Source organism: Typopeltis vanoorti, chromosome 23, assembly GCF_054136105.1.
Source record: "Typopeltis vanoorti isolate ZY-2024b chromosome 23, IOZ_Tvanoo_1.0, whole genome shotgun sequence".
NCBI lineage: Eukaryota > Metazoa > Arthropoda > Arachnida > Uropygi > Thelyphonidae > Typopeltis > Typopeltis vanoorti.
In genome coordinates this window covers 11,955,802-11,969,960 of record NC_143571.1, presented here as the reverse complement: position 1 = coordinate 11,969,960, position 14,159 = coordinate 11,955,802, and the positions used below count along the sequence as shown (strand labels likewise).

General features: G+C 35.4%; 1 protein-coding gene across 6 annotated transcripts in view; it reads right to left on the bottom strand.

Moving 5' to 3' along the window:
* fra (neogenin protein frazzled) overlaps positions 1-14,159 on the bottom strand; it is a 535,028-nt gene that overhangs the window by 109,325 nt on the left and 411,544 nt on the right. For all 6 annotated transcript variants that reach the window (XM_090412604.1, XM_090412608.1, XM_090412609.1 and 3 more), the window contains 2 exons: positions 13,224-13,362; positions 4,429-4,649 (listed from right to left, as the gene is read on the bottom strand). In XM_090412604.1, the coding sequence (XP_090268730.1) occupies positions 4,429-4,649; positions 13,224-13,362 (360 nt within the window). The remainder of the gene's footprint in view (positions 1-4,428; positions 4,650-13,223; positions 13,363-14,159) is intronic.

Here is a 14,159-nt window from a genome sequence, read left to right as displayed (position 1 = left end):
TACCGTCAAGGGGTGTACAGGATATGATAGTACTTCATGAAAAATTTACCTCGTTACTAACTTCCTATCTACAATTTTCCTCCAAATCAGTCTGTTACTTATCAAGACTCCAACATCATTATCAGAACTTATATTTCTATCGTCTAAGGCTCTTTGTACTATACCAATCCACCTATATCTTGGTTTTCCTACCAACCTGGCAGAGAACACTTGTTTTGCTAATCTTTCCTCGCCCATTCTGTTCAAGTGACCATACCACCTGAGATTAGCTCTGCTAATGCATTCCTGGATGCTGACAATGTCAAGTGATATATTAAGGGGGAAAAAAAGAAAAAGAAAAAAGTGAAACTAATGACTGATTATAAACTGATCAGTATCTCCTGAGGTTAAGGGGGCTAATTAGGACTTGTATCCAGGGATGGATGAGTAGATAAACTTAGATCCTGTACAGAGGAGAGCATGACTTGTTAAAAGTAGATCACATTTTAGCGATTTCATCATGTTTTATAATAGAGAGACTGCAGAGATAGATAAAGGAGAATAGATATACCAATAATTCTGTTTTTTTGTCAAGGCATTTGTCAGAATTCCCATTAATATAAAAGTAGAAGCTATTATATGTAAACTCAAAGAGATGGGCATGTAAAATAGGCTTGTGATGTTGACAAGAGATATCAGACACCAATGTATAGACCTAGGCTGAGTCTAAGAGTATGTAGGTGAACAGTTGAGTACTATAGGATTCTATACTTTGGCTATTATTGTTTAACTGTTATATTAACAAGATGGGAGCTGTTCTGGACATATATTATTATATACATATATAATAATATATGTATATAATAATATGTCTATATATACATATAGACATATTATGCATATATATATATATATATATATACAGGGTGTTCGGGATAAATTTGACATATTTTTAATTAATTATATTTTTCCGTAAGTTACATGTATTAACACACACTTCTCTTCATTTAAAAGTTTGGACCCTTCTTCATTCATATACAAGATGTCAGAAAGGATGGATAGCTGGAACCCGCCTGAATCATGGAAGAGAATAACTTGTATCATGATGATTCGTGCCCGCCATCAAAATAAGGATATTACGACTGCTGCCCAATGCTCCCTGAATACAGTAAAAACAATCAGGCATGAACTAGAGACTTGCAATGGTGACTACGAGGATGTAGCAAGAAGAAAGATCCCTAGCAGACGATCTGATTGCGTTCATACAGCAGAATTCCTCGCAAATCTGCAGGAACAGGTGTTGAAGAACCCTGGCATTGGAATTCGGGCTTTGTTCGTGGAGTTGCTAACTGTAGTCAAGCCCTGGATAACAAGGGTAGCCAATGGTAGGCCGTATGTATGGCAGCAGGATTCGGCCCCTTGCCACATCTCTGGGAAATGTCAAAAATGGTTGTCTGAAAATTTCTACGACTTCACCAGTCCAAATGTTTGGCCTCCAAACTCCCCAGACCTTAACCCCATGGATTATTTTGTATGGGGCGCAGTTGAAAAAGACACCAATCGCACTTCCAGTAATACAAAAGCCCAGTTAATGGATAAAATTAAAACAGTTTTTGCGGCCCTTCCCAGGGAGACTGTAGCATCGGCTTGTTCGAGGTTCCGAAGCAGAATTGAAGCTGTGATCGATGCTAATGGTGGTTATTTTGAGTAAATCTTGTTGATAGTATTGTAATTAACTCTGCCTGTAATGTTTTTTTGTCAATTCATTAAATTTAATAGATACAAAGAAGATTTTCTTTTTCCTTACGAAACTGTCAAATTTATTCCGAACACCCTGTATATTATTTGCTGATGATGTCAAATAAGGAAGGCAATAGTGACGGCTGAACTGGATAAGGGAAATGGGTTTACAATGATACTGCTGGACCTGGCAAAGGCTTTTGACAGGATACCACATGGAATTCTAATCCGTAAACTACAACATATGGGAATGGATATAGGGTTGGTGAGATGGATAGGTGGGTGGTTGATGGAGAGATATAAAGAGTGGTTTATTCAGGAGTGGAGTCCAAAAGACGGCCTGTGACTAGTGGGGTGCCGCAGGGTTCTGTTCTTGGACCACTGCTGTTTAATCTGTTCATTAACGATATAGAGAAGGATCTAAGTGGAACAGTTCATTTGTTCGCTGATGATGCAAAGTTGGGGAGGGTGATAGCGAATGCAGAAGATGTCAAAGTCTTGCAGGATGACTTAGATAGATTGGAGTTCTGGGCTAAGGAGAATGGATGTCAATTTAATGTGACAAAATGTAAGGTTATGCATTTTGGGGTGAAAAGATTAGCAGCAGTATAACCACATGGGTAGAACTGTACTCCAAGAGATTGATGAAGCTAGGGACTTGGGAGTGTTGGTGGATAGGGAGATGAAGTTTAGGGGGGACATTGCAAAAGTAGCTAAATCAGCTCATCAACTCACTTGGTTGTTGAAAAATATCTTAACGAGCAAAGAAAAGCAAGTTATTGTACCTCTGTACCGAACCTTGATAAGACCTCATCTTGACTACTGTGCCCAGATTTGGTCACCTCGGTTCCTTCTTGATGGGGAGGAGGTGGAGAGGATCCAGAGGTGAGTGACTAAGATGATAGCAGGTCTATGGAATGAACCATATGAGAACAGGTTGAAGATTTGTGGGTTGCAGAAACTGGTTGATAGACAGAAAAGGGGAGATATAATTGAGATATTCAAATTGCTAAAAGGATTCTATAAGATTAATTCAGAGGATATTTTTGAGATCTGGACTGGTGGTAGGAGAACTAGGGGACACCTATGGAAGCTGTGCAAGAGTGTGGTTAGCAGTGGTGTTAGAGCTGGGTTCTTTACTTTTAGAGTGGTAAATGAGTGGAATAAGCTGCCAGAGTCTGTTGTGGGTGCTATGACAGTGAGCGAGTTCAAGGCAAGGTATGATAGATACTGTGAGAATGTCATATAGTTGTGTGGACAGGATGTTTAGGGCCTCCCTCGATGAGTCTAAGGACTCCCTGGAGTAGCCTGAAAATAATAATAATAATAATAATAATAATAATAATAATAATACAGAATATATCTGATACAGAATCCTCGTTCTTTAGAAATGATAATGAATATAAGTTCAATGTTAGGCATTTTGGACTGAAATCATGGTGTTATATTAATGGTAATTTGCTGAAAGTGGTCAATAAAAGCTAGAGACCTAGGGATAACAGCAGACATACCTAAAGAGGGTTAAGTCATTGAATAACTGCAATGCTGAAGAGAATACTAAGTTGCAAGAATAAGGATATTATTATTTCACTTCACAAGTCTTCAATAAGGACCACATCTAGAATGCTCATATATGGTCTGTCAGGTTCTCACAAGATTAGGAGATAGAAAAAAGATCCAAAAGTTGGTAACCAAAATGATCTCTGCCTATGGAATTGTGCATATGAGGATAGATTGAATGAAATAGATGGAAGAGAGGAGAGATAACAGAAAAGATATTATCTTTTCTGTTATTTCTGATATTGCAAAGAGAATGTTACAGTATAGACACATAAGTCAAACAACTAATGGCAAGTGCGTGTGAGGGTAACACTGGGTCATCCATGGATGTTGAGTTAGGGTGTATTTAGGAAGCATGTGAAATCCAGGTTGTTCATATGTGTATAGAATGGGCTGTCATTTGAGTACATTTTTGATAAATGTGTTCAAGGAATGACATGACACATTTTATTAGCTGTAAATAAGAAGCTGGAGAAGCCTACATAATAATATAACAACAATGCATTCTCACTGTTTAAACAGATTCATGCAGTAATCCTTTCCACATTTAATAATGCCCTGTATTTCCAATCAATGTGAATCATTAAGGACAGAGATGGATAGACAAAATAAATTTACTAGATGCTTTTTATTTTGCAAAATTATATAAAAACAAAATTTCACTTTCTATCCATGAATTTCGTCCAGTTAATTTCAATTAACTTATAAAATTAAACTGTTCAGCATAGTGGATGATTCAAATAAATATTATTATACAGAAAAATTAATATAAAGATTTTAGTAAAATGTTTGTAAATGGAATGGGAAATCCTCCTTCTTTTGTAGTTTTAAATAAAGAACTGATTTGTTTTTGATAATTTATTTATACAGTGATGATAATACACGATACTTCTCTTTTATAAAATTCATCACTATTATTCTGCTTATCAATTTTTAACTGTGATAGATTTTGAGATGCAAGTTTATCAATATCTGGAAATGGCAGTGCACTTATGCCTTACTGGTAGTTTGCACACTAGATATATAGCAGATTTTAATTAAAGATGAAATATTTTGCTTCACATAATATATGAACTTAAAAAATCTAAAAATCTAAATGTACCCTATAAACAAGAGGATGTACTTATTTATATACAAATCCAATCATACCTATATATGTTCCCTTTTTTTTTTCCAAGGTATCCAGGAGTGGCTCATCACCAAGTTCTTGGGAATTTCTTGGAATTGGTGTTACAGTCATAGTTGTTTCAGCATTACTAGTCTTATCCACAGATTTCAGTTCCATCTGATCATGATGAATCCATAGATCTGGGGGTTTTAATTCTTTACCTCCAGCTTTACCCTTGCTTCCACCTTTTCCAACACCATATCTAGAAAACACATAACAATATATATATATAAGGTAAAAATCATACTGATTAAAAATTAAAAGTTTTTCTTTAATTAAAATTAAATTTAGTCATTCCATCATATTTGAGGTGCTAATTCTAAATCTGCATATCCAAATACGTTCATTATGTAAAGATATTTCTTTACAGATATGTACACTTTCTATAGGTTTCAAAATATTTTTTCATAAGTTGGTAAAGTTAAGTAATGATTCTAAAATTTTAAATTAATGTCACCTAATTGTCCTTTTGTAGCTGTTAAGACTCTCAAAGCATGTTGCAATACTTTTTTTGAAAATGGACATGTTTGAACACATCAGAACATGCTTAAATCGATGAATACTGTAACATGTTTGTGCACAAGATCACCATGCGTCGAAAACAAGGGCATGGCACATAACAACAACAACTATAGCATAAACTTAATCTGTTACAATTCTCTGTTGCATCTAGAAGTCTTTTAATCGTGTCTTTCTTTAATTTATTTGCTATGTCACTTTTAAAAGCAGCTGTAAAGCAAATATGAACTGCTTTAGTTATTTGGTTCATTTACCAGTAATAAGTAACAACACAGCATTGCATGTGCAGAGAGCACTATATGCTTTCATAATTTTGAGTGCAAAATAGGGGTGAAGAGTATAAAATTAGTTTTGAGTATAAAATAGGGTTCACTACTCATCATTGCCACATTTGATTCGGTGAATAAAAGGAAATGCTGCACTACCACTTTTGGGATGCTAACGATTTGGGCAAAACCAAATGACCATGTAATGGATTGTTAGGGCTCTGAAATGTTTATCTAACATACCTTGATTTCCTATGAAATACAAATTTGATATTATACCCAAATTTAAAATTTACCATATGACCAGAGTTTTAATCTTTAGATCTTCTAGTACCTGCTCTGCCATAACTATATTATTATTATTATTACGTAACACCTCCAGGGAGTCCAAAGACTCATCGAGGGAGTACACCTACTCTACAACTCTCTGTCTCCACCACTCAATCCACCAACTACAACAAACCACAACTACCATCATCATCTACACCAACGCAATCTATTGCTCATCATCACGACTAGTATTTTCACAGACAATCACAAACATCCATGCCCAACAGTGGGATTCAAACCAACAGCCTTTTGGCTGGAGAGAGGATATGCTGACCACTCGGCCAACCAGGCTGGCCCAATGCTGTTACATAATTGACAGATAATGAATGACACAATAATAGTGTTATAAAAATTCCAAGAATGTGAATGGCACACATTCAGACTACATAACTTCTTCCAAGTTCTCCAGCAAGCCATCATGCTAGGATGAGAAAGGTCAAGAAGAGAGGAGGAGTGCTGCTGATGATATCAGGGGAATTATGTCTACATGAGGTAGACATGAAAGAAGAAATTGTGGCAATGGTTTTGAGGCAGTGTGGTGTGAGATGGAGGTTGACAGAAAGAGGTTGGATGTTGCTATAGGTCAGGGAATATGGAAGGTCGTGATGAAGGAATGTATAAGAGAGCGAACAAGGAAATGGTGATTATCACTGGTGTTGTATATCCATTTAGGTTGGTTTATGCTTCATGGTGAGATTAGATTATCATTGGGAAATGCTAAAGTGAGATGTGGATAATTTGAATTTTGATATGATTTTTAAATACAGACAGAAATCAGAAATATAGACACAGAAATCAGAAAAAAAGTAATCACTTGGGAAATTATTATTTTTCTGGATTGAACCAAAGAAAGACTGAAGTAACTCATTTTATTTATTTATACATAAGTTCCAACTTCCTTTGACTATAATCAATCAATTCATGAAAGCTCTGGCAGAAAACAGGACATAATATGGGCAAAAAAGTTCACACTTCATACACGCAAAACAGATGAAACTCAGAATACAAAAACAGCAACTCATGACAAACGACAGCATTCAATTGGATTGGCTGACACAATAACCAATCACAGCCACTGATTTCTGGGTGCTATTGTCTCAGTGTATACCCTGCCTCGCCTGGTATACACCCTCTGTTCAAAGGTTTCAAAGGTGTCCTTATTTATGACCATACAGCCAGGCTATTAACATGAATGTAATCCAATGGTTATGTGCTGAAAAGCATCCTTTTCATGAAGCATTGGCACATTGTGTTTAATTTCAGGAATTATGTGAAGCCAGGAAACAATTAGGTGAGTCTTTAATAGGAATAAATGCAAAAATATATTATCAGTGATACTGTTTTCATTTTAGACCAAAAAAAAAAAAGAAAAATGTATCAGTGATATTGCTATTCTGTGGATGTGCACCACACACTTCACATCCTGAATGTATACCCCTGGTGATTATTATGGGCGATTTCAATTATGGCAATATATTTGGAATGAAGAAAATGAATTTCTCAAGCTCTTGAGAGATAACTATCTCAGGCATTATGTAAAAGAGGGCATATGAGGAACAAGAGTTTTAGATCTGATCACTTCTTCATCAGAGGATGTAAACTGTGAGTGGGTTTTAGCACTTCCCTCCAGTTAGTGACAGTGATCATGAAGTGATCACCTGGGTTGTGGCTAGCCATATGAAGACCTGTGAGGAAAGGATACATGTGGAATTACAAGGCTGGTGATTAGCTTAGGAGAAAGCTCATAGCTATAGAATGGGGTAAGGAGTTGAAGGGTAAGGAAATAAATACTGTTCAGGAACTGACAAAGAAATACATAATAGCATCAATATGTGAATGTATTCCAAAGATCAAAAGGCTAAATAAAGTAGGTGTAAAATGGATGAATGAGGGGATTAAGCATGAAATCTGGACAAAGAAGGCACTTTGGAAGTAGCACAAGATGAAAGAGGTAATCATCAGTTCCATGAAGAGTATGAAGTGCAGGCCAGGATTGTGACTCAGTTGGTAAGGACAACAAAAGTGAAGTATTAGCAGAAATTAGCAGAACAGTCCATGCGGTTAGCCTAGTGGCTTTGTGCTTTGCAACCATATGACTGGGGAAGGAGTGTCCTAGGTTCAATTCCCATTGGCGATGTGAGGAGCTTAAGGATCTTCTTCAGGGTTTTTTATCCTGCCAGTTTATCTGGAGTTTTTCATCCCGCAAACTGGCCCCATGAACATACAGGAGAGAGTCATAGGATATAGTACGGCAAGGAAAGCATTGGGAAACCACCATGCTCATAGTCATTTCCCCTAGTATGGTAACATATAGCTACCCCCACCAGCCATAGGCTGAGGGAATAGAATAGCAGAAATTAAAAAATTAGGCTAAGAAAAAGCCTAATGAGCTTTTTAGATATGTAACAAGTAGAAAGAAGAATTATTATGGTAAGATGATGTTAATGGATGAAAGCTGGAGATCAGTAACTGCTGCAGAGGACAGAATTGAGGTATTCGGGCAGTTCATCAAGGTATTTCATCCTCAGTATGAAATCAGCAGCTCAAGTGTAGAGAATGAAATGAGAGAAGAGTTAATGGTGGGCAAGAAAGAGGTATATAATGAGTTAATTAAGTAAATTAACATTGTCAATAAGGCAATAGGACTTGAGACATATCATCACATGTCTTAAGGAAATGTTCCATGGAGTTAGTATCAGCTCTGGCCTACTTGTTTAACAAGTCTTGCAACAGCTCAAGTCCCAAAGGAGTGGAAGGAAGACAAAATTAAAGGCCAATCTGTATATCTGGAGTTGTAGTTAAGGTATTGAAGAGGTTGTGAGAGCTAGAACAGAAAGTGCATTGATAGCAGTGGTATTCTTTGTGCTTGCCAGAATGGGTTTGTTAATAATAATATTATTATTATTATAATCTCTCTTAATAATAATAATAATAACAATAATAATAAAGCTAGGTTGTGTTTTACAAACTTGCTAATGTACTTTAACAAGGTGATGAATGTATTTGACAAGGGGGGGGGGATGCATATACAGTGGTATACTTAGATTTTTCAAAGGCTTTTGATAGACTGCCACACCACAAGTCGATCACTAAACTGAAGCTGATAGGATTGGATGACAGGATAGTGAGTTGGATAGGTGAATGGCTGTCAGACAGATATCAGCAAGCTTGTGTGGGGGGAACTATCTCAAAAGAGGAAAGTCACTAGTGGTGTGCTTCAGGGGTCAGTTTTGGTGACATTGTTATTTAATTTGTATATTAATGATATTGGGATAGGTTTAACTGTTGTGTGTGCCACCATCGATATGATATGTAGTTTAACATATCAATTGCAGAGGAACTGTGTCTGCAAAGTGTGGAAGTTGATAGTGCATGCACAGATTTTGAATCTGTGTGGTGTGAAGTTGAAATAAACATGCTAGTATTTCTGAAAGGAAGCTGTTATAGACAAGGGAATGCAGAAATACGGATTGTAAGTGATTAGCATGTAAAAAGAAATTGATCCTGATGGGAGACTTTAATTACAGGACTATAGAATGAAAGGAGAAGATAGTGAAGGAGAGTGAGTATGTGGAATTTCTGAAAGATAAGTATCTGAAGCAGCATGTGATTGAAGCAACCAGAGGCTTTAATCTTTTGGATTTGGTGATAACTTTACAAGATGTAGTTGTTAATGAGGTGTGGATACTGTTATCAGTTGGTGAGAGTGATCATGAGGTGCTTGTTTGGGAAGTGATGAAACAAGAAAAGGTTACTGCCAAAAATGGATAGATGTGGAAGTATAAAGCACGTGATTATAGGAAACTCTGTAATCAGTTAGCATCAGTATGTCGGGTAGATGAGCTGAGCAGAAAAGATAATGACAATGCATGGAAACTCACAAGGCAGTATCTGATATAAGCAATGTATAACTGCTGCATACCAAAGGTTAAGCAAGTAAATAGAGTAGGAGTGAAATGGATGAACAGTGAAATCAAGCAAGTTGTGCTGGAAAAGAAAATGCTATGGAGAAGGTACATTGGTGGTGATAGAATCCACGAAGAGTATAAAAGGCAGGCTAGAAATGTGATGAGCATGGTAAAGAAAGAAAAGGTGCAGTATGAGAGGAGAGTGGCTAGCCAGGTCAAGGGTAACTCAAGGGAATTTTTCCACTATATGGCAAGCAAGTGAAAGAATAATTATGGCAGATTAACACTGGTGGATAGTAATGAACAGCAAAATAATAACTGCAAAAGATATAGTGGAATTATTGAATGAGTACTTTATCAGCATATATCATACCGGTGTAAATGATGCTGTGCAATATATAGAAGGGAAGCAAGTATTAGGAGAATTGGAAGTGAAAGGATCAGAGTTATATCAGGTGTTGGTTTGGTTAAATGTTAATAAGGCTGTGGAAATGGATGACATATCACCACATATTCTTAAGGAATGTGCACAACAGCTGGCTATGCCCTTGACCAGGTTATTTAATGAACATCTTGAAGTGGATAAGTTTCCTAAGGAGCGGAAAGAAGGCAAAGTATTAGCACTCCACAAGCATGATTCTAGGACAGAAGTCTCCAATTATAGAGCAGTTTGTATAACTGCAGCTGTGGTCAAGGTGTTGGAGAGATTGGGTTGATGGACAAAGCATTCTTTATGATGATTAGCATGGATATGTAAAGGGTAGGTCCTGTTTTAGCAATTTACTTGCATTTTATGATAAGGTAACAAGTGTGTTAAAGGGAGAATCATATACAGTGATATTCTTGGACTTAAAAGCATTTGATAGATTACCACATAAGTTGGTGTACCAGCTGCAGAAGATGGGAATAGACAGTGTATTGGTCAGATGGATTATAGATTGGTTCTCTGAATGATACCAACAAGTTGTATGTGATGGAGCAGTGTCTCAAAAAGGAAGCGTAACCAGTGGCATGCCCTAGGGTTCTGTTCTTGGGCCCCTGCTGTTTAACTTGTTTGTAAATGATATATCATGTGGACTGACTGGGGGATCTTAAGGTGTTTGCTGATGATGCAATGTTGGGAAGAATTACAAGTAGCACTGCTGATTAATTTCATTCAGGGAGATTTGAATAGACTTTTTACTTAGACAAAGGATTGAGGTTGTAATTTTAATATCAATAAGTGCAAGATGTTGCATTTTGGAGTGCAGAAATATAAGACCGTGTACTATAACAATGGTGCTGTACTGCAGGAAGTTAGGGAAGTTGAACAGCAGATTAAAATTTAGAGTGCATATTGCTAGTGTTGCAAAGGCTGCTGCTATGATAAGAAGTACTCTAACATGTAGGGATAAGGAAGTGGTTGTGCCACTGTGTAAGGCACTGTTCAGGCTCAGATCTGGTCACCTGGTTGCATTGTGATGTGGAGACATTGTAGAGGGTCCAGAGGCCAGTGACTAAGACAATATTTATTTATTTATTTCGTATGGTGATTCAACGGCCATGAGCCCTATTACTGGGAGACAATAATGTCTTAATGAGACAATAGACAGGAGAGGAGTTGAAAAATGTGGATCGCAGAGTTTGATGAATAGGAGGAAAAGAGGTGATATGATAGAGATATTTAAGTTAGCGTGAGGATTTTATCAGATTAATCCAGATGAGATTATAAAACGAGTAGAAGGCGAGAGAGAGGAATGACCAGAGGTCATTCCTGGAAATTATGCAAGAGTGTGGTGAAGAAGGGTGTGAGGAGTAGATTTTGCATGGAGAATGTCAGTGAATGGAATGAATTACCAGGATGTATTGTTGATGTAAGGAGCGTTAACAATTTTAAGGTTCAATATGATAAATATGTTGTCAGTTGAATGAACCTCCCACGATGAGTATGCCGACTCCATGGTAATAATAATAATAATAATAAATTATCAGCAAATAGAAAAAAAAATGTATAAAGAGCTACAATGAATACAGTGCTATAAACTGAAAACTAAAGTTGCTAAGAAAACTTGAAAAAAATGATGCAATCTTTTAATAAAGATCTGAAATACTAAGTGTTATCAAAATCTGTTGGATCAGTTGGAGCTAGAGTAAATCCATTATTGTACAGACAGAGAGAGAGACAAAGAATGCCTACTATTAAGCATAAGTAATGCTGCAAAAGCTTCTTGAAACAGGTTTGCTTATTCACATCTATGACAATTTTTAATAATGAAGTTAAGTGAGGAGTGAACAGAGATCTTTTATTTTCCCATTCACTGCTGTGTATTTCAAAAAAAAAAAAAAAAAAAAAAAAAATATATATATATATATATATATATATATATTGTTGAAATTAGGATTTACTCGGGATGTATACATTTATAAAAATAAATTTAACTGACTAGAACCCGAGAAAGTATAACAAAAACCTTTAATACATCACAACTAGTTTCATCGGTGCTCCGACTTCTTCAGGTGAGAAATAAAAACATAAGATATAAAATAACATGGTAAAAAATGAACTCTACAGCTTAATAAAAAGCAGAATAATAACAGTCATATTTGAATAGGTGACCGCGTGCTACCGTTGGCATGAGTAGAATACTGTCGCTCACATTCTACTCATGCCAACGGTAGCACGCGGTCACCTATTCAAATATGACTGTTATTATTCTGCTTTTTATTAAGCTGTAAAGTTCATTTTTTACCGTGTTATTTTATATCTTATGTCTTTATTTCTCACCTGAAGAAGTCGGAGCACCGATGAAACTAGTTGTGATGTATTAAAGGTTTTTGTTATACTTTCTCGGGTTCTAGTCAGTTAAATTTATTTTTATAAATATATATATATATATATATATATATATATGACAGAATGATCATTGACTCGGTTAACATACACAGTTTTATGAAAAAAATTGAATGACTAGAACTGAGATTTAATTAAAAAGGTTTTAATATAAACACACTACTAGTTTCGGCCTGTAACAGCCTTCTTCAGGTGACATTATAAAAGAAAAAACACTAAACATTGAGGGTTAAAAGACTATGAACATCATAGACAGTCTTTATACATAATTAACATTAAAACATTGTATTTGTATACAACTACATTGTTGTATTAAAACGTTGTAGTTGTATATATACAACTACATTGTTGTATTAAAACGTTGTAGTTGTATACAACTACATTGTTGTATTAAAACGTTGTAGTTGTATATATACAACTACATTGTTGTATTAAAACGTTGTAGTTGTATACAACTACAACGTTTTAATGCTAATTATGTATAAAGACTGTCTATGATGTTCATAGTCTTTTAACCCTCAATGTTTAGTGTTTTTTCTTTTATAATGTCACATGAAGAAGGCTGTTACAGGCCGAAACTAGTAGTGTGTTTATATTAAAACCTTTTTAATTAAATCTCGGTTCTAGTCATTCAATTTTTTTCATAAAAATATATATATATATATATATATATATATATATATATGTGTGCTACACAGTTTTAGACACTTATGAGAAGTTAGAATAATTTAAATCTGAACAACTAGAGAATGAATAACAGGTGACATTATTGAGACATAATCATCACAGCTAACATTTAAAGAATTTAATGTTTACTATGCATTTTTAAGAATTCATTTGCAAGGTAATTATTCATACTTCTGAATATCTTATTTGACATCTCTCACATACACACAGATATAAATGCATCTTGAATTTGTTACCCTTTCTTCCTGACTGGTCCAAGGTATCCTTGTCGACGTCGGCATACAACAGTACTGACAACAATTATTACTATTAAAGTGACTCCAGAAACACACGCTATGATGATGTACAACATGCTATTGGTCAGCCCTTTTCCATCTTTATTAAAAAACAAAAAAAAAGGAATTAAAAAGCTAAAGTCCTTATATGTAGTTAACTTGATTAAATTTATATTCAACTTTCATAATCATTTATTAATCAACATGAGAATTTTTAGTTAATGAAAATTTTTGAAGTATACAATACACATTTACTCATGAAATGGTTATATAAATATTGTATCTCCCTGCACAAAGCACAACACAACATGTACACAAGCAGTAATATATAAGCAAAACTAACAACATATTCAGTTCAAATATAAATAGAACACCCTAGAACATTTTGGATCATAGGTTGTCTAGAGATGCCATAAGTGCATTCATTGCCAGAGGTGGAGACAAAAATGGAGAGGGTTAAGAGAAAAAGAAGTTGGGGATTTCTTTTAAGCCTGTTATCGTTTTTTTTTTCTTACTGTGAACAGACATTGAAACAAATGATGAGAATTTATATGAAGCAAGGTATGAAGATGTTCATATCAGCAAGAACAATATCAGTAACACATTAACTAGATGCCATCAAAGAAAAACTGAAAGCAAAGTTCAACAGAAGGACAGTAGAGAAAGAAGAGTAGAAGGAACATCCTCCCACATCCACACAACTATGATACCAAACTTTATTATTATTATTATTATTATTATTATTATTACCCCAAGACCTCATGGAGTCAAAGACTCATCTGGGAGGTCCTTTTATCACACATATCTCATCATACCATGTTTTAAACACACTCAAACTCCTTGCAGACACCACACTCTCAGGCAAGGCATTCCAATCATTCACAACTCTGCACAAAA